This window comes from Phalacrocorax carbo, chromosome 6 (assembly GCF_963921805.1).
Source record: "Phalacrocorax carbo chromosome 6, bPhaCar2.1, whole genome shotgun sequence".
In the NCBI taxonomy this organism is placed as follows: domain Eukaryota; kingdom Metazoa; phylum Chordata; class Aves; order Suliformes; family Phalacrocoracidae; genus Phalacrocorax; species Phalacrocorax carbo.
The window spans coordinates 32,212,092-32,238,275 of NC_087518.1; the positions used below are offsets into that span (position 1 = coordinate 32,212,092).

At 46.6% G+C, this 26,184-nt stretch overlaps 1 protein-coding gene across 3 annotated transcripts in view; it reads left to right on the top strand.

Moving 5' to 3' along the window:
* RASAL2 (RAS protein activator like 2) overlaps positions 1 to 20,127 on the top strand; it is a 191,748-nt gene extending 171,621 nt beyond the window's left edge. For 2 of the 3 annotated variants that reach the window (XM_064454460.1, XM_064454462.1), the window contains exons 13-18: positions 1,484 to 1,683; positions 2,543 to 3,404; positions 7,760 to 7,894; positions 9,283 to 9,485; positions 9,980 to 10,067; positions 14,848 to 20,127. In XM_064454460.1, the coding sequence (XP_064310530.1) occupies positions 1,484 to 1,683; positions 2,543 to 3,404; positions 7,760 to 7,894; positions 9,283 to 9,485; positions 9,980 to 10,067; positions 14,848 to 15,012 (1,653 nt within the window). In that variant the 3' untranslated portion in view covers positions 15,013 to 20,127. The remainder of the gene's footprint in view (positions 1 to 1,483; positions 1,684 to 2,542; positions 3,405 to 7,759; positions 7,895 to 9,282; positions 9,486 to 9,979; positions 10,068 to 14,847) is intronic. The other variant, XM_064454461.1, reaches the window with a different exon arrangement.
* The last annotated feature ends 6,057 nt before the right edge of the window (positions 20,128 to 26,184 follow it).

Below are 26,184 nucleotides of genomic sequence, written 5' to 3' on the forward strand. Positions count from 1 at the left end.
AAGACAGTTCAGCAGCCTCAGGAAAACAGGCAAAGTGAGCACCCAAAAAAATGGATCCTCCATTTCTACAAATTGGGGTAAACCCAGCAGCGCAGGGACACTGCCATCTCCCTCCAGCTGGTCAGGCATTAGGTCAAGAGAAACCCAGCTCCAATCTTTAGAAGCTCAAAAATGGATCTTCGGACTTGGTGTTACTTACTGTGAGCTGCTCTCTGAATGCAACAGTCATAAATGTCTCGGGCAGCGAGGAAAGGGAGGAGCCAGATCTGGATAAACCATCAAAGCAGATCTGCTTTGCGCTTTCTGTAGGTTAGACGCATGGATCTATACTAACAGGTCCTTGGGAACTGGTATAGGGGTTTGCTAAAAAGAGAATTAAGAGGTAAAGTTACATTGCAAATACTGCTTTACCGTACATAATGACTGGGAAATGATGAGAGAAGTCACCTCAGAGATTTTAATAGGCACAGAAGGAGTGCTATACAAAAGCATCTGTAAAGACACCTTTCTCTGGAGCCAAACTGACTGAATACCCATTTACAGGAAAAATAAGGATATCTTTGAAAAGAATATTATCTTTGTAGCAGAGTTTTACTTTATTATAAACCTCCAGCACTCCTTCTTCCTGCAGTCCCATGAGACTGAAGATGCCCTGTAGACGATATAACCAGCAGCCACCCAAAGAGGGGAGAAAGATAGAGAGCCTGAATGAGCAGCAGCCTTCCTTGCTGGAAGGTCAGCTGCTCTTATCCTAGGCCTGGCCAACACTGAGCTAACATGTAATTGAACAAGCAGCTACACATTTAATCCCAGGCTGATGTGATAATGTTGGGTTCGTTGATGTTTTCATGCAGTTATTTTTCACTTTTAAGTAGGGAAGAACGCCTTAGTTTTTGATAACAGGGTGCTACAGAAGATGGCATCATTGTAGGATGCCAAAAGCAAAAGGCTTATAAAATGAAAACCTTCCCTTTCCCCATCTCCCTCAACCCTTGCAGTTCTCTCATGATCCCCCTGAATGCCGCATCCCCTTGTCTGTTGGCATGCATTTCCTTTACCACATGACACCCTTTGCCTGGAAAATTCCTCCCACTAGCTGAATCTGTAGCCTGTGAATGTCCTTTAATGAGTAGATACCATAGTTTTCACTTTGACCTCACCCACCCTGGACTTAGTTTGCTTTGCATGATAGTTTTGCATTGGAATGGCAATAGTTTTGTTTTATTGAGCATGATTTTTATTTTTGGGGGTCAATCCTAATTTCTTTTCTATTTCCTTTTCTTTCCTCAATGTCTGCTGCACCCCGTTTCGTCTCCTCCATCCATCTCGTCGCCGTGGTTACGCTGCTCCGTAACACTGCATTACGGTCCTGGCACACCCGCACACAACCACCCACCCTCCTTCCTTCCACCTCCACCCCTCCGCCTCTGTGCATCGTTATCAAAAAAACTGGCGGATGTCGCGGTGCTTGTTGTCCAATTAGGGTGAAAATTCCTTCCTACAGGCGACCGTGGCAAAACTGGGACCTCTTCCTCGTATTCTTGCCGATATCACCAAATCAATGACCAACCCAACACCAATACAGCAGCAGCTGAGGCGTTTCACTGAGCACAGCTCTAGTCCAAACGTCAGTGGCAGTCTCTCCTCAGGGCTTCAGAAGATATTTGAGGACCCCACTGATGGGTATGTAACAGCCAGAGCTCAAGGGAAGATGTGGCTAAGGGGGTTGTTAAGCCTGTTAACAGCTGAGTGCTTCGATACCCGAACTGTCTGCCCGGGCCAGCTGTAGGAGCGGGGAGCTGGGCCCCTGTCACGGAGAATACACAGTCCCAGTAAGAGGGTGCACAAGGTGGCACTGGAGACAGGAAGCTTTTGACTTATCCAGGACTCAGATATGTCTCTAGGAATCAATGACTTCAGCTGCTCAAAACCGGTTTTGTAATTTATTGCCGGTCTGAGTGACCGGATGCATAGTCAGCCATAATGCTTCCTTCTGGTGAGCGGGCTGCTTATTTACTGCTAATGGAGAAACTGGGCTGTAGGTGGAACTTGTTACTGGTGGAATAGCAAAAATAGTCCCTCCTGTTTAGTTCAGCACTTCTCACACTGTAATAGCTGTTAATCTGAAGCAAAAAGCTGTGACATGGCAGAAGTGCCGAAGAGCTGCGATACTGTGGTCTCTGAGTAGTTTCTGTGCTGTCAGATGGGAGGGCCAGTTTTGTCACGTTGGAAGTGCCTGCCCTTGGAGCTTACATCTAGATCTACAGGAGCCTTTGCACAAGTTTGGGAACGGTTTGCATTTCACTGGTGAAAAAAATAGAGATGAAGCACTTCTTGAATCAAATGTAATTCTCAAAGATAAGTGGTAATTAAGGAAGAATGTGTCCTAACTTGAACACAGAGAGCTCATAAAAGGAAATCTAGTTCCTTGAAGCTTTTGTATGAGGGGAGGAGGTTAAATGAGGTAGAAAGACTTCTCTGGGACAGATTTCTCATGGTCTTGGCTGGTGAAAAATTAACCAAATTCCTTTCCACCCCACAGTGACTTGCATAAGCTGAAGTCTCCAACCCAGGAAAACGTAGATGAGTATTTCAGGGGCAAGACCTTACTGTTGGTTCAGCAGGCATCCACCCAGAGCATGACTTACTCAGATAAGGATGAAAGGGAAAGCATCTTGCCCAATGGACGTAGCATCTCCCTCATGGACCTCCAGGATCCCCACACAGCTCACAGTGACCATGTTTCTATGATGCACGATGTGCCTTTGCGCTTGGCCGGCAGCCAGCTCTCTATCACCCAGGTGGCAAACATCAAACAGCTGTGGGAAACTCAGAGCACACCCCAGAGTGCTCCCCAGGTGCGAAGGCCTCTGCACCCAGCTTTGAACCAACAGGGCAGCCTCCAGCCTCTGTCGTTCCAGAACCCGGTTTACCATCTCAACAACCCGACCCCGCCAATGCCGAAGGCCTCTGTGGACTCCAGCCTGGAGAATCTGAGCACTGCCAGCTCCCGGAGCCGAAGCAACAGTGAAGACTTCAAACTTAGCGGACCCAGCAACAGCAGCATGGAGGACTTCACCAAGCGCAGCACACAGAGCGAGGACTTCTCCCGGCGACACACGGTCCCGGACAAACATGTCCCCATTGCACTGCCCCGGCAGAACAGCAGCAGCCAAGCACAGATCCGCAAAATGGACCACGCCGGGCTGGGCGCCAGGGCCAAAGCACCGCAGTCCTTGCCACACAGCGCTTCGGTGCGGAGCACGGGCAGCATGTCGGGGGTGTCAGGGGCCATGGTGACTGAACCCATTCAGAACGGGAGCCGGTCCCGGCAGCAGTCCTCGTCCTCTAGAGAGAGCCCTGTCCCAAAGGTGAGGGCAATTCAGAGGCAACAAACGCAGCAGGTAAGAAAAGCCTTTTTCCAGGTGCTTTCTGCTTTGATGTTTAGCTGATTGCTGCATTGACCTTCAAAGCTTTTTGACCTTTGAGTTGAATTGAGTTGAATCAAGAGTACTGGCACTTAAGCAGGTGGTCAGTAGCAAGTGTAAGGAATAGTCGTGCTTGTTACCCTTACAAGCTTGGCAAGGCTAGCTTGTCCGTTATTTTTGGACACTTTTGTACTAAATTTAAAAAAAAGTTTTACATTTAGAGCAAGCCTGCTGAAAGAAACAAAACTTGAAAATTTCCCTGAATAAAAAGAAGAACCTTTTTCCAAATTGTAGTTAAGATTGCCACGTGAGAATGCTTTTGCCCTGTGGTGCTAATTTAAAAGCATAGCTACCTAAAACCAGAGAAATAAACAAAGATAAAATATCATCTAATAAACTGCTGCCAAAATAATAAGTAAGTACAGTTGTCCTAAGTGTGGAGAAATCTATATTTCACGATGGTGCAACAATCTATTGCTGGTCTCCAAATAAATACTGCTTTTTCATTAATCATCCCAAACTATGAATAATGGAAACACTTTCTGGAAAGGAGTCCTTATATGTACCAACTTCTAATGCACTTCATCAGTTGTTAAGAGGCATCTGTAAATTAAGATTTTCCTGTCAAACAGCCAACATTCCTTTACCTTAAAAAAAAAAAAAATCCTGTTGTGATTTGCTGCGTATGAAAATCTTTTCCTAAAGTAGTTTAATGTTAAAGAGAAAATAAGTATTTAAATGCTTGGCACTACAGCAAAGGTAGGAAGTGTCTTGATCTGCAGGTCAGAGCGAAGGTGATTGTTTTTCAGAATGTCATATTAAGGCATACAGACTTATCAGCTGGGCAGGGTGAGGCTCTTGAAGGCAAGACCGGCGCTATTCCTTGGGGTTAAGTGTTCTCCTCTGTGGTCACTGTGAGGGCAAACATGGTCATGTTTGATTTCAATACCTTTCCTAGTATTGAAGGAATTTTTTTTTAAGCTCCTGCTTCCCACAGGACCTTCTAGAAAGGTCTGCACACAGGCACGAGTGAGGACTTTCACTCCAGAAAGTTGCAGTCCCTGAGGCTGAGACTGCACCAAGCTGCCAGTGAAGCTACATCCGCAAGGAGCAGGAGGTTATGGTCCTCCTCGCTGCTGTAGCCCAGTTGGCAACAGCGCTGGTGGAAACATGGTTACTCAGTGGGAAGGTTTTGGGCTTGTAAGGTAGAGCTGGCAGAGGAATTTAGTTGCCAGCATGAGCCCCTGCTCTGCCAAAGGTTTTCCTTGTATGCGTGTAGGTGTAGCTTTCTTGGCAAACTGCTGAATGTTACGGTCAAAAGGAGGAAGATCTGGATGATGCCTGGGAAGCCAGGAGCAATCAGGGCTTCAAAACTACTTTGATACCTCCAGTTCATTAAAGTACAAGGAGATCAGAAACACTGAATCACAAAGCAAAGACTATTATGCCAAGTTAGTAATACCAAAAAAAGCAATTACATCTTGTTTGAAGTGCATATGTTTGTGTCCTCCTTTGGAGCGTGTGTTTTACGTTTGGGCGCAGAGGCGTTGATAGGTAAAGTATATTGAATACAACGAAGCCTAGTGTGGAGGTGGTAGGAAATTTTTAGGCCAGTAACAAGGATAAATTTGAAGGATAAACTCCCTTTGCTGTTCTCAGGCATCCAGCGTGAACCTGTATTGTATAATCTGCTGAGTTTTATTGCATGGCTCTGTGCAGTGTCCTAGCCGAAATCCCCGGGGAGCTTGTGCCTTTCCTCAGGGCTTCTTGTGGGAAGTGCCTGCACAAATACGCAAAGAAGGCTTGACTTTGAAGGTGTTAGGATAAGGAGGAGAAAGTACAGGTGCTGCGTCTCCTGTCTTTGCATACACCTTACCTGGGCAGCTTCTGCCCTGTGTGTCTTTACAAGAAATATTCAGTTAGCTGTTTGCAAACCTCTGGCTTTTCTTATCTGAAATTGCTAACTACCCGACTGCCCCCAAGTAAATCAGTTACCTTTGCTTGTTTAGCAGCAAAGTGACGTCTCAGACTTCCCTCTTCTCCAGTTCCTTTTTACATTCAGCTTCATAGATGCCTGCGACTGTGACTGGCTTCAGGGCAGTCTCCTTCCCTCCTCTTGTAGGTGATGTGCATCTACTTATTTTTCTACTCTACTTTCCATACTAATTGTTTTCACTGAATTAATTAGAATACTTGCTCGTACTTTATTCACAAAAATCAATTTGTTCTTTCCTTCCCCCCACCCTTGAGAAATGTCTTGAAGTGTGCCAAATCAAGTGGCCAGAATTTTTCTCAGGCAAATTCCATTGCATCCTTTTAATTGCAAATCGTGTTGTGGAATTCTGTTCTTATTTTTAAAAGAAAAAGGGAAAAGAGAAGTTGGGCATGTTCTTTCTGGGCTTGTTCTTTCTAGGCATGCTTTGTGGGCGTTATAATTATTAGACTCTGTTCTCTACAAGTCCCATTTGTTTCTGAATATAGAGCTAGGCCCTTTGTTTGCTGGGAGAGGTCACTTTTTGCCTTCCATTTCCATTTAGTAGGTAGGTGGGAACAGAAATGTCAGTGTGTTCTTCTGGAAGAGAGGCAAAGAGGGGAATTAATACACGTTACTAGCAGGCTTTCTCTTTGTTCCCCTTTGTTGGAGTATAACTCATAACCCATTAGCGTGTGAAGTGCTTGCCATCCACTTGGTCTTTGTAGGCTTTCTGAGTTTGGCAGCTGAAAATATTCTGTCCTACAGCTTGCAAGGTTGTTTGGCAAGGTTTGCTATTGATCAGCAGTCTGTTACAAGGCTGGTGATGTAGTTTATAGTCACCCTTCTGCTACTTTAGTCCTCCATAACTCCAGTGAACGGTGCCACTGTTCATCCGTAGCTGTTCGTAATCCCTCCAGCAATTCCTAGAGCCAAAGTATTCACCTCCGAGAAGAGCCTGTTTGTGGCAGAGCCGCACACAGTTCATAGCCTCCCTTGCCATGGCTGCCTCACAGCAAATACCATCAAAAAATCTAAAGAGCTTTGCCAGGTTGTCACACTGCACTTGAAAGGGGCTGTTAGCCTTTCTGCTGTGAAGACTTCCTTCTAGCAAAAAGAACTCTGCCTAAATCCAGGGATTTTTGCCTAATTCCTACTCCTCTCCTTTGCCTTTGTACCCATCCTGTTGGGGCTTCTTCCAGTGCTGGAGTGTTCATTGCTGCTCAGGACAGCTGAGCCGTTGCAGGCAGATCCTCTGGCCAGAGCTGGCATAGGATGTGTGCAGCACTCACCAGCCCTGTCCTCGTGAACAAGAGAAACAGAAAGGGAGGGTGACATGATCCCTCACTGGACTCATGTAAAGGAGCTGTTACTCTCCCATAAAGAGCTTCTTGCAAAAACTGAGACTGTAAAATCGCCCTGCCATGCAGCACATTTCAGTTTGGCACAATACTGAAACGAGGCAGTGAGCTGAAGAGCTGCTTGAGCTCAAAAAGAAGCTACAGTTGGGGGGAGGCAGCAAAGTCGATCATCTGCATTTCTCAAAAAATTAAGACAGTGTTGCTCTTTCAAGGGTAATTATGCTAATTCCTGTGCTTATAAACTTGTCTTTGTCCATGAAAATTGCTTGGAATTTGTAGGAAGTCATATTTTCCCCAGCCGGGTGGAAAGTTTCGTGTTTCTTTTCTTGGCTTGCTTTTGGGATGCCCTTAAAAAGGACGGCCTCTGCTGATGCTTTACAGTTCCAGCAAGCACTGCTGGCCCTGACTTCCTTTCACAGCCTCATCTGGGTGTATATGCTAAATCTGATAGGCACCACAGTGATAATGTTATACCTCTTTGCCACTTCCGTATTGCTGTGCTGTATCCAGGTATCCAGGCCATGCAGCCCCATTCTCCATTGCAAAGTCTGTCTGCTGCCTGGCTGAGAAAGTTAAGCTCCCAAGTTAAGCTCCGCAGCACCCTGGAGAAAGCAACATGTCTTACCTGAACAGGCTGCAAGCAAAGCTTCATCGCTCTGTTTTCTTTGTGAGAGAATTCACAGGTTGAGAAAGCCTGACTGAAAATCTGGCAAAGAGGAGAGGTGGAAGTGAACAGGATTTGGAAACAAGAATTTTTCTATAGAGAAGCTCACTTTGCGAGAAAGAAAAATTTCTCAAGTACATTGGTTTTAGAGGCACTCAAGTGCGTGCTGCGGGCCCAAAGTCAAGGGAGGATGAAGTATCTCTGCAAGAGAGGTTTTGGGGATCTTTTGAGGCTGACAGATTCATGGTCATTTTTCTCCTCCAAATAAACTGGGGTTGAGACCTGATTTGTTTGTAGTTTCTCTGATAAGTGCTTACAGGTGTCTCTGCTCCAGGTTCAGTCGCCTGTAGACTCTGCCACGATGTCACCAGTGGAAAGGACAGCTGCGTGGGTTCTCAATAACGGACAGTATGAAGAAGTGGAGGAGGACGCAGAGCAGAATCCAGATGAAGTCAAGCATGCTGAGAAGGTAGATTTTATTCTGTATGCAGCTGACTCAAGAGCTGACAATGAGTCCTGTCCACCCCGCAGCCGAGTTCAGAACGGCTTTCAGGCACTGCTTTGACAGAGTCATGCTTTCAAACACAGGCTGTATTAGCATAACCTCCTGCTGTACATGCTGTCACACATATCTGTAGCACAGTATCCCGTACTAGGGATTAACCCACATACGGGCTGTAGCACGTCAAATGGGTGCAGCCTGCACAGCTGAGACTTTGTACATTACAGGCTGGTACGTGGCACTTGCGTGCATCGTGAGTCACGCTGCCTCAGTGTATCGGATCCTGCTCAAGTCGTGATTTTTTATTACAACAATGTAGTTACAGCATACTGCCATTTTTCTGTGCTTGCAAAACATTTGAGTGATCATTAGACTCCATTAAAAAAAAAAAAATCACTATTGTTAACCTGACTGAGTGTAGCTTAGGACATGCTAAGTGGCTGTAAAAGGCTCTGTAAATACAATTTGAACTTGATCAGTAGCTGCATTCAAATTTTGTCTTGGGCTTCACGTGAGCCAAATGCCTGTCATCTAGGTGGTACAGTGTTGCTGGGTTACACAGAAATGTCTGTGATTTTTTTTTTTTTTTAAAAAAAAACCAACATATTTATTTTCAGGAGTAGGTACCATTTTTCCAAATACAGTTACATCTATATGCTGCTATGGTGATGAAGTTTAGTAAGAGATTTAGTATTTTGAGAAGGCAGGGAGCAGGGAGAACGTTTGGTGGACAAGAAGCATGAACATAGGATTTTTAGGAAAGGAGAATGAACCCAAAACAAAGTGGAATATGTTGAGATTCTTTGCACTATTGCAGAAGTGATTGTCCACAGAGACATAAGTAGAAGACGACCTCAGCCAAGTAAACTTACAGGCTCTGTTCTGTAGTGAATTATTTGCTCTGCCTTCACATGTGGCTTCATGCCTTGATTAGGTCCTGAAGAATGAGTTATTTGGGTCCCATACTGATCCATTTTTTAACTTTGGTAGCCCCAGGACATTTTTACAGTTGAGCACTTTTAGCAGCCTCTGTCTGGGAACTGCTTGAGTCTGGAGTAACTGGGGATGTTACCGGTCAGGGCTGAGGAGCCATGTCAGAGCCCTCTGACTGCTGAAGTTGTGCTACAGAATGACATCCTACAGTGTGGGAGTAGCTTAATGCTCAATGGGACCCTACGTGCTCCCTGTCTGTGGTTGCCCACAGCTGTTTGCTTGTCATTTCCTCTACTTCTATCTATTTATTTTCATGAAAAAAAAAATTTCCTTCTCTGAACAGCAGCAGAAGATGATAATGATCTGATGCCTTCCTTTTTTTCTTTTCATCTGGTTCTTTCCTTCTTTCCTTCCACCTGCAGTATGAACAAGAGATAGCGAAGCTGAAGGAGCGCCTGAAGGTGTCAAGTCGCCGGCTGGAGGAGTATGAGCGGCGGCTCCTGGTGCAAGAGCAGCAAATGCAGAAGCTGCTGATGGAGTACAAGTCTAGGCTGGAAGATAGTGAGGAGAGACTGCGCAGGCAACAGGAAGAGAAGGACAGCCAGATGAAAAGTATCATCAGCAGGTGAGGCTTTGGAAAGCTTGGGACTGTGTAGGATGAGCAGCTCCCCCTGCGTCATGTGTTCTCCTGGACAATGAAGAAGGTAGTTGCATGGACTTCTTGACATCTCTGGACTGACAGCATCCTGCCTTAGAGATAAAGAAACAGGGTTGCAGGTGTGGAAACTTGCCTCAGATTGCCAGCAGAGTGAGGGAGAAGATTTAGGAATTTTTAACCATGGTGTCTGTTGGACTTAAAACTGGTTGTCTTGCTTTGGAATCTGTCCTCAAGGCAGTAGTTTTTCAGTGTAGTTGCATTTTTGGCAATGTGCGTTTTGAGAATAACAAGGTTAGGCAACTGGGCATGTCAGACAGATAGGGAAGCATTTCTGATTGCAGCAGAATTCTTCTGCTGCAGAGCCAGGACATTCAGAGAAGTCAAACCAACAGGCCAGAGTACCTGAAACACTCTGGAATAGTATTAAACTGTCCTAATTTGTACCTCTTTTTGCTCATCAGACTCATGGCAGTTGAAGAGGAGCTGAAGAAGGATCATGCAGAGATGCAAGCTGTCATCGATGCAAAGCAGAAAATTATTGATGCACAGGTAAGGAGCTCAGGATCTCCAAGACCAAGTGTTCTGTGTGTAGAATCCACTATTTTCCCCTGTACTCCAGCCCCAGCATTGTTATGTAGCTCCCAAGCCAGTATTGGCCCATGGTGTTGCACGTGTGACTTACTGCCTTCTAGGAGAGAATTGGGTTTTTTAATTAATAAAGACAGTACTGTCTGACAGTAGGCTTTGAGAAAGCCTGCCAACAAATCACAGGACCGATCGCTTCTCCAAAACCTTTTCTACTCTGTGAGATCCCAAGGGGGTAAAGGAATAGCGGCGCATTGTGTAGGCATTTTTCCAAGTGTGGGCCTGGGAACTCTGGAAGAGCTGTGCCTCATACCAGCATAGCTTAACTGCCATGTGCATGCATCTCAGCTATGCAAGCTAGAAGCATGGCTTTGAACGTTCGAGTCCAGAAAAGAGAATGCTTGCAATGGAGCATTGCCCTGTATAATGTCTTACGTGGCATTTCACCCCATCTGACTGTCCATGTCAGTCCTGGAGAAATGCCCAGTTTGCCACAAACCCGCGGTGCCTGCCTCAGTCAACACAAGTTAGCTGTGGAAGGTGGGACCCAGTGGGCACTGCATGTGGGTGTGTTGTGTGGGATCATTTCAGCTGTTTCTTCTGTGTCTGTGCTGATCCCAGAGAGCAAAGCTTGTACAACAGAACCTGAGACTGGTTTGATATCTGCCTGCCGTGTTATGTTTGTGATACCTGCATTTGGAGGACGTCTTCCCTGCTTCTGGGCTTTTCAGTAGTTACAACTGTGAACTTCCCTTAATAGATAATATTAAGAAGATTACCTGTTTCAGGAGTAACCCAAGTTATTTCAGAAAGTTGTTACCCTACGCAAAGAGTGGCAGAGGGGGAGCTCAAGTTGAACATCGTTAAAGATGCTACTGGTGTATTAGAATATAGGCATAAGGGAGCACAAAAGGGCATACCCTGGCCATGTTTTTTCCTGTCCAATGGCTAGCAGTAACAGAAATGTTTGAGCTCACGTGGCACTGTAGGGAAAATACAAAGTAAAAAAAAAAAGCTGTGTTTTTAAAAGCTTGGAAACTCTAGGAAAATATTTATAACAGTCGTCTTTCTGATAATTTGAGAAGTTCTGTTTTCCCTGCTGCCTCTGCCCATTTTCCCACAGTTCTTCAGAAAGACTGTTCATGAAAGCTGGATTTTTGGATCTGTGCCATCTAATCCAAGTAAATTGCTATGTACAATAACTTGGCACTTCTGTTACCTAGACTTGCAGAATAAAAAGAAAATCCTACTGGAATTGCACCATATATAGTTCCTAGTTATTGTGCAAGATGCTCTACATGGAGACGCCAGTGTAGTCACCCTTTCTAGATGAAGCTCAAAATTAAATCCTTTCTGTGAGGACTTGCACTCAGAATGCGAAGCGGGAGAGTGCAGTGCCGGAGAATGAACAGGAATGTATATTTTTTTTATTTTCTTGGTGATGGGGGAACAGTACAGCAGCCTCCAATCTGATCAAGGGGTATGGCAAGTGGAAGCTGGAGTAGAAGTTGAACGTGCTGGGCCATTTTTTGCAGATAGGCGCAATAGGGCATCTTGCTGTTACACGCTGATGGAATGGCAGCTCATCCAAACAGCAGCCTGGTTTTTGAAGGAGGTGATGCCTTTTTCATCTGCCTCAAGAAGGTGAAAGGGGCACTGAGCAAACTCATAAAAATGATTTTTTTGGAGGGGAGCATTTGAGAGATTGTGACTGAATAAGAAACTTGCCCTTCCCTTTGTTACATGTCTGTGCCAGTAGGCACTCAGCCTCGGTGTGAGGGGATGGACTGGCAAGGCGGAGGGTGGACCAGTCCGATCCCTCAGTGTCACCAGCTGGTGGAGGGGACTGCTGCTGACTTGAGACAGCTTAAAACCCAAAGGTGTGGTCCTTGATCCCACTTGGATCAAATGACCCATCCATTTATCACCTGCAGTGCAAATTGTTGAAAAAGCAAAACAGTAGCGTTTTTGATTCCGCTTTTAATCTGACGCTTTTTTTCTTCTGAAGCGCTGGTAGCTGCTCGGGCAAGCAAGGCCACCAGCAAACCTAAACTGCTTCATTGCCAGCCAGTTCATGGGGGAAGCTTAGTGGTCACTGCCCTTTCGTGCGTACCTGAGCAGAAGAGGAAACTGACGAAAGATTCAGAACAGATGCACCAGAGGAGCCCAAGTTTTTGCTGGGTTCTGTAGCAATTCCTCTAAGTTGCGCTTGGAAGATTTTTTCTTAGTCTGTGATTGATTTGGCAAAGGGATATAGCAGTGACTAGAAAAGAAAAGGTCTTTTTTATGTGAGATTTGTGGAGTGGAGTTGGAACCTGGCTTACCACGCCTGTTCGGAGAGTTAAATGGCTGCTAGGAAACAGCAGTAACCCGGCTTCTTGTGCTTAGTTACATCACCACAAGATGCTCTTGAGGATTTGCTCTTTTGCCTTGTGGTCAGGTGCAGCACCCAACGCTGCACCGATGCACGAGGACAAGCCTTGTTCTCAGTACACATGCCGTCCGCGCCGGCTCTGGGCAGCGCCTCGCGTGCGCTGGGGTTCCAGAGGCTGCCTCTGGGCCTCCCTGACTGAGCAGAGGCTAGGTCTGGCTAAACTCTCTCCTTGGAGCAGCGGAGCTGCAAAGAGTACTAGCCCAGTTGCTATTGCAAGTGACATCTCCACTGTGTTAAATTACAGGTCATAAATGGGGATGAGATAATTCAAACAGGCAAGTAAACCCAATCAGTTCTCTAGCTGAGCAGTACCCAGTCCTGGCCCAGCACACTGACCTCCTACCCATTCCAGCTCCTCTGACTCCCTGTGCCCAATTCACATGTATTAAGGACATGTTCGTTAGATTCTGTTTTCCTTTGAGTGAGAAGATGCCTCTACTCACTGAGCTCCTGCTTTTAAGATTGATTTTCCGAGTGTAGGTTTCCAGCTGTTTTGCACCTGGCATAGTGAGCACTCATCAGTGCCAGAAAATAACCAGCCTTTCATTTTTAACACTTTGGAAAGTTATATTCTTTGGAAATAAATTTTTATTCTAAAGTATAGATTCCAGATGAAATTTAGTCCAAGGAGGAGGAGCTTTAACTTGCAGAAGAACACATTTCTGCTCAGGCAGTTGTGTTTTGCAGGATTTATTTCGGCATGGGAGGAAAGGCTAAGGCCTCCAACTCCTCTGTTGTCTGTTCTCCTCACTTATGCTGACTGGATCAGGGCAAGCGCTAGGGCAGGCTGTAGCCTGCCTTGCTGTTGGTTTCTCGTGCCTCCTCCTCCATTTGCTCTGCTATACAGACCTTCAGTCTCTTCAGGGCCATAATACAAGCAGTACTTAAATCCTGCTTTGTTTTTGCACCCTAACGCTTACCCCTGTGGGGAAGCCCACTGAGAAAAGCAAACATTACTTGATTACTGATCTACCACGCAGCTGATGTGCTGGGATCAAAATCTCAAGGGGCTGTTGTAGCACTAAGGTCTCCTGAGCAGTATGTCTGAACTATCCCTTACTGTTTGTGCCTTCTGTGCATCATTTTTCCTTCCATTTTGTTTCTCAATGGGCTGGACTGGGAAGAGTTCCTGCATGTAGCTTTTTTCATTCCAGTAAATTAGATGTTTTGCCTTCTCAGAGAAAAAAGAGAAGCCAGTCAGCTGGTAGCACAGAGAGCGTAGCTACCTTTTGCTGTCCCTGTTGCTGCTTTGTGTGGCTGCATTTTTTTTTTTTTTTGAGGGAAGATGAAAATTGTCATCTCTACTTGTGCTACCAACACTTTGGCTTGACCCTCCAGTGCTTTATCCCGCTGCAGATACTCTAGATGTTAGTAGGCTGGGTCTTGTTGATGGGGTTTTTTATTTTTTTATAAATTTAGTACACACCCCTTAGCTTTCTGCTAAAAGTGAAGGCTAGCACTTTTCTGTGCCAGAAGAATCAAAACCGGGATGTAGGAACCCTGGATTCGGCAGAGCCTGGGATCCCCTCTGAGCTGGAATGGGTCTAGGAGCAGTGTGTTCAGTGTTCGTTCTTTGTGTTCTGTCAATGGCATCTCCCCCTCCACCCACACTGCCCTCTTCCCCTTCACCTCAAATAACCCCTTAGTTTTAGCTTCTGGCTGCTTCTTCTCTATGTTGCTGTTGCACCCTCACTCCTGCTGGTGACTGCAGGCTGCCATTATCTGCTTTTTTTTAATTTATTTCAAGCATACCATGAGTTTATTCTGAGCACACTCCATCCAAAATACCGAGACAATGGCCGTTAGATACCACTTGCACTTTTCTCTGCCGGATGAAACCTCACCCACTTTTATTTTCTGCTGCCTGTTTCTGTTTTTCTAACATATTTTTTTAAAAATTAAATTGGCTATTGTTGTTACTAACACCAACACCTTCCCCCACCCCGCCATGGCAAAATACTGCATTTCCATCTGCCTCAGTTGGAGGCTGTCTGGATAAAGCCACCATGACTCGATCAGTTCAGCAATGTAACTTTGACTCACTGTCACCTTCCATCACACAAAAAGGCCAGGAGGGCCAGATGGCCTGTGAGAAGCCCATGGCACGCAGGGGCCATGTTACCCCAAGAAAACAGAAAGAGGCAGACATCCCATCTCACCAGAGAATGTTAGCCAAGCTGCCTCTGCCTAGAAACCGTCTGAAGACACTGTCACAGCCCCAGGTCCTGGAAGTTCCCCATAAAGCAGGCTTGTGGGGCAAAGGCATTTCATTTGTGAAGGAGCTCTGACTTTGTGGGGTGTTTGTTGCAGGAGAAGCGGATCGTGTCCCTGGACTCTGCCAACACGCGGCTGATGAGTGCCCTGACGCAGGTGAAGGAGCGCTACAGCATGCAAGTCCGCAATGGCATCTCCCCCACCAATCCCACCAAGCTTTCCATCACGGAGAATGGTGAATTCAAAAACAGCAGCTGCTAACTGGGCAGATGCTGCCGGCCATCTCCCCAGAAGGGCAAGAGGGAGCAGACTCGAGAAACCTTCAAAAAAAGAAAAAAGCCCCCCCTTCCCCTTACAGGTTTACATAATGCTGCTAATAAAATGGAAAAGAGAAAGAAGAACTCTGAAAGGTGGGCTTTAATTCCCCACTCAAGGCCAGGAGAACCGGGCTCCCAAGAACAAGTCCTTCCATATCACTGTGTAAATAGAGGGAGCTCTTGGGTCATGTACAGAAAATGCTGATGTAATATACCAAAAGGAAGTGAATACTGTAGATTTTTTTAATTATTGCTATTTTTATTATTATTATTATTTTTTTCTCTTGTTGAAAGCACTGCAGTCCTTGGAGGAGGAAGAGGGGAGTGTGAGTGCATGTGTGTTGTGGGTGAGAGAGAGATGAGCAGTGGGTTGCATTAGACAGCAGCTGTATATATCAGGCTGACTGATACAAGTACATGAATGGAGTGAAATAGTAGTGAAATGAATTCTATAAGAAAACTCATCTGCTGGTTTTATTCCCCTCTTCTCTAGCTGTTCTTAACTGAATGCAAGCTCAGTAGCAAAGATTTTAGCAAGGAAACTGGCTCTCGCTGGATCCTGTACCTACTTTCAGTAGGACTCCAGCAAAAAAATTTCAGTCTTCTTGAACAAGGTAAAAGCTTGGAGCAGCAAGCTTGTTTCCTTGCATTTGCACACAGTCAGGCTTCCCATCAAACAGAGGGAATCTGCAGGTTTTCAAGGTAGGATTCTTTCTTTTTTACCCCAGTTGTAATGCAGTTTTATATTTTCTGTTTTGAGAATTTACAGACCTGTAAATACTTTTTTTTTTTTTTTAAATTTCTATCCAGTCTCCACCACGCGGTGGTACCCTGAATTCATTCTCTGCGCTCCATCAGGACCGGTCAGGTTAATGCTCTGGGGAAGGGGCTAACCGAAGGGTGCCCGTGCCCAGCAAGGTGGACTTCCAAGCGCAAAATTTCCTTTTTCTTGGAGGATTTCTATATTTTAGCTTTCATTCAATTTCGCTATTTCAGCCACTAGCTTAGCCAGTCTAGTTCCAATGAAAGATGATTTCGGCACATTTGGGTTAAAAGATCTTCCATTTCCACTGAAATTTGCCTTTCTCCAGATACTTTAAAGGGTTTTTTTGAAGTTCTGTACGGATCAGTTTTTTCTTCGGGACTTTTGACTAAACTTTCACCTCCTGTTACTTCCACTTCCATTTCGCAGAAGCATCCTTACAGGCTGTATGCAAATGTGTTAGATAGTTACAAAGTGACCTTCTTGTGGAGGATAATGACATTCACAAACTGTAGAAGATCAACAATAAATGACACAGGATTACCAATTCTGATGATTTCATCAAATGCCACAACATTTAGTCTGAGAGGTTTTTTTGAAGTGCCAGATTTGAGAGTCAAGTAATAGCATGCAAATCTTCACTTTCACTTTTTGGTATACATTTCAGCCTCCAAACCCTCAAAGTGAATAATGCTATTGCAACAGCAATTGAAATTTTGAATTTCAGAAGTACTAACAACAGTGAGCATGATTAGCCATTCAAACTGGTTGTGTAAATTGGAAAAGTTGACTTCAGAACGGGGCAACACCTTGAGAGGGTGCCTGGCTGTGGGGTGTGTTTAGCAAGTGGTTCAAGCTGCAACTAGGAACAAGTTCATGAGGTGGCTGCGGGGGTACCTGGCTGAAATCGTAGAGCCTGGGACATGGAGAAAGTCAGAGCTGGTGATCTGATCAGCCTTCCTGGCCCTAGTTCCTCAGTCTCTAAAATTGTACCACATACTAAAAATGTAGGCCTTTCTAAGCCGATTTCTTGACTTCTTGAAAGTGACCCATGTTGCCTTGAAGGTGAGGGATTGGCAATACCGAGGACCCAGATTCATTGTCTGCTGTCAAGTTTGTTTGTTCTTTGGAAATTAATTGCGCTCACCTCTGTGGGCAAATGCAGCTTGTGACAGAGCGCAGTACCTTAACTGCTCTGCTTGATTATTGTGTTACGATACTGCAGCTAAGCGTCATCACACAAGTAAGTTACGTTACTAACTATACATAAATACAGAGACCGTGTCTCCTGCAGGCTAGGTTATACAAGGAAAATCTGTATGAATCTCTCATAGCAAGGCCTTGGCTGTTTATTTACGTCTAGAGGAGATTTGCTGCACCGAGTTGGGTTTTATATTTAATGCTTAGCTCTTTCAGATCAAAGCTTCTCTGGCTGCTTGAATGTGACTTGGTACTACAGGCCAGGGAGCATCCCCCTTGTGCTTGGCATATCGTAGCCAGGTCAGCACTGCCTGACGCGCCTGGGGTTGTGCTCTGCGTTTGCTCAGTAGCCAGTTCTTTCCGATACTTTCCAAACCGTCTTCCAGCTCTGGGTCATTGCTGACCTTTGACATTTTCTTCCTCAGACTGTGCCTTTAAGTTCCTTCTTCTTTCCTTTTCCTTCATGCATCACAGCCATAGGCAGCCTGTCGAGTTTGTATTAATCTGTCCTGTGAGTAGCTCTCTTTTACAAGAAACCTTTGCAAACCCCTTTTTGTTGAGTATTTTTGTGGGATCTACGTCTCCCCTTTGCTATGGACTGTAATTACACAGCTGCATCGTGGGGCAGTTCTTCCCAAAAGTAGCCTTCTCAGACGGGCACTGCATTGCTCGCTTATGGCACAGCGCAGATAGTCTGGGCGTTCTGTGACTGAGGCGTGAGAGCAAGTGGTCACAGGAATAAAGGCAGAAGCAGATACATCATTCTGGTACTGTTCAGCCCAGTGTTAATTTGGGAAACACATTTCACCAGAGCTCCCCAGCTTTCTGGTAATTTATCAAAGATCACTGGCTGGGCTGTGTGGTTTGATGCCAAAGACTCCGAGGCGTCCCCTTTGGTTTCTGTGGAGAAATGCAATACAGGCAGCATTTCAGCCCTGATTTTTAGAGGGGAAATGATACCTGCCCCAAGGCTGATACATTGTGGTGAGGTCTTCAGCGATGTGTCACCCTAATAAAGTACGTTCTGCTCTGTGTTTCTTAAGCTTGTAGACTAGGAAAAGTTGCTGTTCCAGAAGAATCTGACCCATCAGTGTCATCCTCGCAGCTTGTTGCTAGGCTGGCTGTTTCTCTTCTATTTCAGTTTCTGCCCTAAGGTGCAAAGTGTACTCCACCATCTCCCGCTCTAGAGGGGACGCTGCCTCTTGACCCAGAAGCGGGTGAAGGTTGCAGACTCACAACGCTGCAGGACTGAAATTGATTAGCCGCAGAACAGAGCCTTACGCTCCTGTGTTCTGCAGGCAGCTGTCTCTCCTCGTTTGTTACCAAGCAGCTTTCTAGAGAAATTTTAAGCCGCTTCAACCAACAATATGTGAAAATGCCAGCTTCTATTTTGTCCAGTCTGACAAAATCCAAGTGGCGCTAAACCATGGGGCAGCCAAAAGGCCTGTCTATTTTGGAGCGAGAGCCCTAACTGGGCCCAGTCACATTTGGTTTAAAGACTAGTAGCCAGTGGGTTTCTGCATCTGAGAGAGAAAAAGTAAATAGTGCGAAGTCTGATGATGAGCGTTACAAGCGTTAGGTTTTGGGTCATACTTTCAGCAAATGCATCAGGCTGTGTCTAATGCTGTTGCAAGCAACGGCTGCTCTCATTTGGAAACAGCTGAAGTAGCGCAGGAAGAATTTAATAGCCTGTAGGAGTAATGCTCCTGTGTTCCTAAGACTGAAATGGAGAAGTTGCCCATCCTGGTGTCTCAGTCCCTGCTGGCCACGTCCCTCAGTACTGTTCTAGGATGATTCTTCCCAAACCACAAAGCCACCCGGGCCTCCGAGTTCTCAGTAAAGGCTCACAGCCAGCACGGTGGGGCAGGGAAACGGAGCAGCGCTGTGTAGCCCTGTGGCCTTTTGCCACGTTGTGTGTGCTGCCTGCAGGGTGTGTGGAGAGCAGAGGCGACTGGAACGACGCGGAGCAGAGAGGGAGCGCGGCCCAGGAGTGGCAACCTCTAAGTGCCCGTTCTTTGCAACTGTAGGAATTCAGACCTTTTTTTTTTTAAGGGAAATAGATTTCACATCCAGGAATTACCAACTGTTATTTCCCTGGTGCGTTAGAAATGGGCAGCTATGTGTAAAAGCACAGATTCTTACAGCTACACATTCTGCAACATTCCTCTCCGGTGGAATAACTCCAAGCTGGGGGATCTAGAGGAGCGTGGAAAGGGATGTGTATATTTTCTAATTAGAGAATATGAGGTGTAACCAGTAATGAATTCTGTACCCATCTAATAAGTCATCCAAGAAATGGGTTTTATTTTATGTTCTTGTGATTGCTTTGGGTTGGCTTAAGCTTTTTCTCTTTACCGTGATATATTAATTTCATGTTTTAATGCTTGCTTAAACCCACCAGCTTTTAACTCTGTCTGTAAACTCAATGATGGAAGCCCGTCAGTTTTACAGCAGTGCCCACGGAATGTGTCGGCAGTACTTATCCACGAAGGTCACCGTGTATGTATGAATTCTGTTGGTGTTCTGCAAAAATATCCGTGTCGTTCCTGGAGAACAATTCCTGTCTGAGTCGCACCGTTAAATGTATTTGCATCAGCGATGAGCGCGGTCAGCCACAGGTACCTGGCCGAGGGTGACAGAGCAAAAAGGGTTAGATTTAGGCTGATGCCTTTAGGTATCCCCTTCTCCACAGTAAGTTAACTCCCATGAGAGCGAGCGTGTCGTTACAGATCATGCCCGCCAGGAATCCTACCTGTAAAAATAGATTTTCTGTCTCAAGGGCCTTAATAAGAGTGTTACTACACAGAACTGTTTTACAATGATAGCTCTAAATAATTTATTTTTTATTTCAACAAAGTACACCTTAAAAAGTAATAAACTTGTTTTTCAAGCCGTATTTTTATGCTAGTAGCACTGGACTGTTCGGTCTCTGAGATCCATTTCTGCATTTCATTGCCTGGGTTTGTTCTAAAGAAGATTTATTTTTGTTCTGTGAATAATTTTTGAAGGTTCTTGTAATATGTACAGATATAGATACATTTGAGGTCTTTTATTGATATTCCTACAAAGAATACAAATAAACTTTAACTTTAAACAGTTTGGACTCACTAAACCTATGCTGATGTAAAATTCTGCTCTTTCTGCTCTCAGGTTGTGCCTATTTTGTGTAACTTCAGAGGGTGGAGGGAGACGTGGGTGGTGTAACTTCGTGGTTGGGACCAAGCAGCTCCCATTTGACACCTGGAGCTACCTGGGTAAACCGAAGGGCTCCGTGGCAGAGCAGAGCAGCAGAATTAATTCCTTTCCCGTGTTTCTGGGGCTGGGTGTTTTGCTGGGGTGTCCAGCCCAGGTCCCAGGGCTGCGTCGCAGACCTCTGCCTCCCTGTGCTCTGTCCGCTCGCTGGGAAATGTCTGGCGTTGTGAAGTGAGAGAGCGACAAGCTGTGGAGATGCAGAGAATTGCTCTCTGCTTCTTTCAGGCATGGGATTTTTTTGGATAATAGTAACCACATCTTGAGCGTGAAAAGAGAGTTACTTTGCATTAATTAATGTGTTTATTCCTTTCACACTGAACCGGAGAATGCAATCAGCCCAGTTTTCTTGTTCAGTCAATTCCTCGTTTACAGGTTCTCATGCACCAGCCTGAAGGTGCGGTGTTTGAGGCATGGACATACAGAGGAATATTTGTTTACAGGTTTATATAATGAGTGGGAAAACCTTTCATATTGGACTTATGAATGTAAGATCTGCACTCAAGGGGATGTTTTGCTAAAAGTCTTTTTTTTTCCCCCAGCTTTGAAGCCTGCAAAATACACACGGCAAACTTGCAGTCATTACAGTGTGCCTCCGCCCTGGCCCTGCGCTTTGTTCTGTTCAAGTCCCCTGCGTGTTCTGCCTTGTTCTCGCTTAGGCTGTAAGATTTTCATGCCAGGAGTTGCCTTCCTGCATGTTCATACAGAACCCAAAACAGCGGGTGCCTGATGCTTCTGGGCAGGAGGGCAGGGCAAATGGTGCCTCTGAAGGTGGATCTGTGAATTCCCACACCTGTGTCCCGTCCCCAGTGTCATGTTTGCTGTCACAGTTTTGGGAAGGAGGCGGGGGGGGGATATAAGTGGGAGAGGGATGGGCAGGGGAAAGCGGGGCTGGGGGGAAGGAGGAGACAGCCGGAGGGCGTGCTGAGTGAAGCAGAGGGAGGAAGGTGAGGTAGAGCAGCAGGATTGCACAAATGCCAGTTAGGATGGCACTGGGATAATGCAGTTACAGCTGTGGGAAGTCTGGGCTTGTCTGTGACTGTCCCACAGCAACTGATACTCCGGTGTTCTATCCTGCTGAGGATGTGGAATTCCGCTTTACCTTGGATGTGCTCCTTACTTCCACCGTGTAAAACACCTCTATGTGAACATGCAAATTCTTGTCCCTTTTCCAGCCATTCTGGACAAAGCACGCAGGGCCTTGGAGCCTGTCCTCATCGCTCTTGCAGTTCACCTGCTCCAGATGGGAAGTTGCTTTGGAGAAGCTCCCCTCCAAGGGTCCTCCTGCCCAAAGGATGCAAGTGTGATTTCCTATGTGCAAGAATGTGTGCTGCTGCTTTAAGTAAGCAGCAGCTGCTGCTTAAATCCGTTAGCAGGTGGAATACCAATTTGCTTATGCTGAGACACAAGTCTCATGAGAAGAGAGTCCTTGCTCTTACTAGTACCCATCTCACGTTGCTGTCCTTCACCTTTCTTCTGCTCCCACAGATTAAATATCCTCATGTCTCCAGAAGATGTATTAAATTCCTGCTTTTTGCTGTGAGAGGTAGATCAAATATCTTGGTTGTAGGCATGAAACCTGCCTCCCCATCGGTTCTTCTGCAGCGAGTATGAATACCTTGTCCTTACTCAGCTCCGTGGAACGCGTAAACCCGCTGATGCGACTGGAAACGTGAGTCCTGTGGACCTGAACCCACTTTGCAGTAGACCCACTTAGCCCAGCTCGGTAGCAGAGCAGCCTTGACTGAAACAGAAAATATTGCCAGTGCTGCAGACTTCGGGGTAGCTGCCAGGAGCAGGGCACTCGGCATAGATGTTCCCCACACCCTCTGGGTTCTTGCAGCTTTCGCGCTGTAATGTGACCCTACGGGCAGCCATGCTACGACTGGGGAGAGAAGGATCGTGAGGGACAAACGCCCAGTGTGGACACCAGCAGAGAAGGATGATATGGTGATGACAGAAGCTAATGTGGAATGAAATGTGGTCTGCACAGAGCTGATGGCACCTTGCTCCCTGTTCTCTGCTGTCCGGGCTTCTACCTGCAGCAGGACGCAGATGTTGGGAGCAGTCCCTACAGTGCTTGGTGAGGAGGAAGAGCTACGGCAAAGTTGCAGGCTGCATTTATTCACTCCCCTCCTTTGTCACTTCTCTCCCTTCACTTAGCTTACGCAAGTCAGGCAACATGCAGGTGCCATGCTGGACCCCACCTGAAACTATCAGTTTATGAATTATTTCTGTAGGAGTGGCTGTTCTATGGATGGGAGCTACATCTTGCCTGCCAAAGTTAACTACTGGTTTATATTCTCCTGGTCCTCACTGTCACACAAGAGAAAATCCCTATTCAGAATCACGGGCCCGGTATATTTACAAGTAAATAATACTAATGGACATAACCAAATGAGCGCAGAGTACCACGCAGAGTGCGGTATCTCAAAGGGACGGTTCCTCCTCGGAGTACGTGCAACACCAGCGTGGAACTTGCTAACCACCAGAAGGCTCACAGAGGTGGCCGTCTGTGCAAAAGTGTTGGCTTTGCATTTATAGGTGTAAGCTGAACTTTCGGGGGAAGGAAGCTGTCACAGAAAAGCTGTGGTAGATACCTGCCTGGGAGACGGTTGCCTTGAAAGAGCCTAGCACCCATGCAAACCCCTGGCTGGAGGCTCAGCAGCAGTGCTGCCCCTGATGTGAGGCCCCTTCTTTGTCTCCGCCGAGGCAGAAGGAAAGGTTCATCTCTTTGGGAGATACACAAAAGAGAAGGTCGAGCAAGACCCCCAGTACAGGAGCGCAGCGTGGATAGCGGGGTGGCAGGGGCTCACTAGCGGTTAAGACACTTCTGTGAGCCCTGGGCAAGACGGGGGGAACAACCAGCTATTGCCCCCCGGGAAGCAGCATCTGCAGAAGCAGTTTCCATCCGGAGAAGCTGGTTTTGTCTCCATAGAAAGGTCTGTGTAGAAGTAGCGTGGCTGGGCGTTTGGGTCAGCCGCACCTGATCTGGGGCCTGGCATTTGGAAGGAGGGAGGATGATTTCGCTGGCTGCTGTTTTCCCCTTTCTTTCTTAGAGGGCAAACCTTCCCTGGCAGAGCCGCAGGCGCCGCACCCCTGCTCTGGCAGGTAGCCCGACTGGGACACCCTGTGCGCCCTCAGCAGCTGACTTCTGTGCAGAAAATCGTTTTGCAGAGCCAGCATTTTCTCTGGAAGGAGTTGTCCTTATCGGGGACACTTAACTAGGGATGGCCCTTAGAAACCTACGTTGTAAAGGCCTTGAAAAGGTGTGGGGCGCATTTCAGTTCTCATCACAGAGAGTTCACCTCAGCCCCTGAACTAGCTGAAATGCGTGGGAGCATCCAGCACCTTTGGACACGGGGCTTTGCCCTTAAGCTCATACCTAGGATGTGTGTCCCTCTTTGCCTTTACCTCAGGTGTGGTTACACCGTCTGTGTTCCGCTGTTCAAAGCTTTGCTCTCCAGTATCGCCTCAGCGTGCACTAGTTCCTCCAGCACTTACAAAGGACTCCTTTCAGGTTTTAGGACTTCCCTGGTGGGAAAAGGCAATGAAAGAGGAGGACTGACTTCCCTTTCCCTGTTAGTACCAGAAGCCACTGCAAAATTGTATTTTATATTGTTGGATGTTTTTAAGGATCAGGAATCACTGAAGAACTCAGAACTGATCAAGACTCTCGTAATTGGGATTAAGCAGAGCACCACCTTTCAGATTTCCCTCCATCTTGGGGAACTGTGAATGGTAGCTCCCTGCTACACCAGGACCTGTGCTCTACAGGGGTGCATTTAGAAAGTCATCGCTACAGCAACCAGTAAGACTAAAAAAGCTAATAAAATACATAGCCTCTCCTCTGGGGTTGACTGAAGGGCAGAGAGATTGCTGCTCCCTCAGTAAATTTTTTTTTTTTGCCGTGGGGTGGGGGTTTTTTTGTGAGTTTTTTTGGGTTGGTTTTTTTTTTTGTTTGTTTGTTTTGTTGTTTTTTTTCTTGAAAGAAATACCTTCCCTGCAGGCAGATGCCAGGTTGTGGCTTTGGCAAAATAGGAAGCTTAAAACCGAGAGTCCGTCTGCCCCAACTGCTGACTTGACAACTGCGATGCTGGAATAAGCTGTGTGCCTAAAAGGGACAGACGGAAAGACCTCGGAGGCGGTATACTGGGTCTCTCTCGCAGTTCACTAGTGCGTGCACAGGAATGCTCTGCTCAGTCCCGGCTGTTGTGGTTTTATGAGGCGTCTGCCAATGCGTTGGTGGTCTGACAGCTGCTAGGAAATTTTCCTGAAGGGCTAGACTGGGTTTTTTGCCGTAATGACTGTCCTCTAGAGAGTTAGTGTAATATCACAGGCATTAATGGTCCCACCTGTATGCAAAGCGTTTCCTATTCTGGTCAGGGACAGAGGCTGAGTGTTAGCTGGGACGCCTGTCTTAGCTCCTGAAATGTGTCAGCACCAGAGGAGTCTGTGAAGAGCGAACATTGGTTATCTCAGAGATCAGAAATCCTGGGTAGAAAGAGCCATTTACAGGAACGGTGCTGACAGCGGCTTTTCAAGTGCCATTTGGAACTACTGACATTATCTCGTTAGCCACTAACTGCTGGGACCGTGGGCGCAGATTACAGCCATTCCTAAAAGCAGCTGGGTGGCAGTCCCAGACCTGCGTGAGGGACACCACGCAGCTTCGGCGGGTAGCACAGCTGCGGATCTGCCTGCTGGGCCCGGAGAGGAGCGGCTGCGCTGCTGCGGGTCAGGAATGAGCTGCCTTGGCAGAGCCACCTCCCTCCCAGATGCCATGCTCCTCCGCTGCCTGCGCCCGCAGCAAGAGGCTGCGGTCGGGCACAGCGACACTGAGAGGAGGAGTAAAGGACCTGGGTGAAGAAGCAAGAGCAGTTTGTGGCTGCCTGGAATAGAAACGAGCTGACAGGGTCAGGTATGCCCCGTCACCTGGGGACCCTCAGGGTGCCTGCACCGGCAGCTGCGGGCAGGGCCCTCACCACGCTGTGCTGAGGGTGCCCGGGTGTCTGCTTGTCTCAGGCAGCAGCTCTTGTCTTCAAAGACAAAAGGTCAGAAAAGAGCCCGGGCCCAAAGCACCACTGAGATTTGTGCTACCAAGGAGCTCGCATAGCCCTTGGTTCAAAAATACCCAGGCATCTGGTTTCAGATGGATTTAAGTATCCTGAGTGTTTGGCTGTTTTAAATCAAACTGTTCCAGAGACTAAGACTTGGCTGAGCATTTCCTTGCTGATCTCGCTCCATGCAGCTTTCCTGTATTCCCACCCTGCCCTGCAGTTCACCCAGATGCAGGACTACGCTGATACAGATTTATTCTCTCTAACTAGGACAGGCCTGTGGATTATACGTCACACTCATGCTCCCTGATGATACGTGCCCTTCCGGGTTGGGGAAATAAATGCTAACGTAGCCTCTTCCTGATCCTGAACAATAAAAGCAGCTTTTGTTCCAGATGTGTTCATTACGCTATTTGGCATAAAGGTAAAAGGGCTTATTGTCCCGCAGTCCTTGCGGCATCAGCAAGTTAGTACTTTGGGTCCTGACCCCACAAACACAAAGCAGGATGCAACTAAATAGTTTGAAAATTTATATTGACAAATAAGTTTTTATACCTTCCAGTACAACCTTTGCAGTTGACTTTGGTCAAAGATGGGATGCACTTCATTGTAAGGAGCCCATTCTGGTGGACTCGTCGGAATAGCAGCCTAAAGGTCTTGCGCCAGCTGATTAACGAACACGGAGGAGTCCAACAATGTGGAAACTGCTTAACCTTCAGCTGGCCCCAGCCCAGTGTGTGGCAAGCTGGCTGCCTTCCCCACGGGAAAGGTCACCCCAGCAGTTGGAGGGAGAAAATTCGGTGAGTCAGGAGTCTTGCAGTTGTTATTTCAACCTAACTGTAGT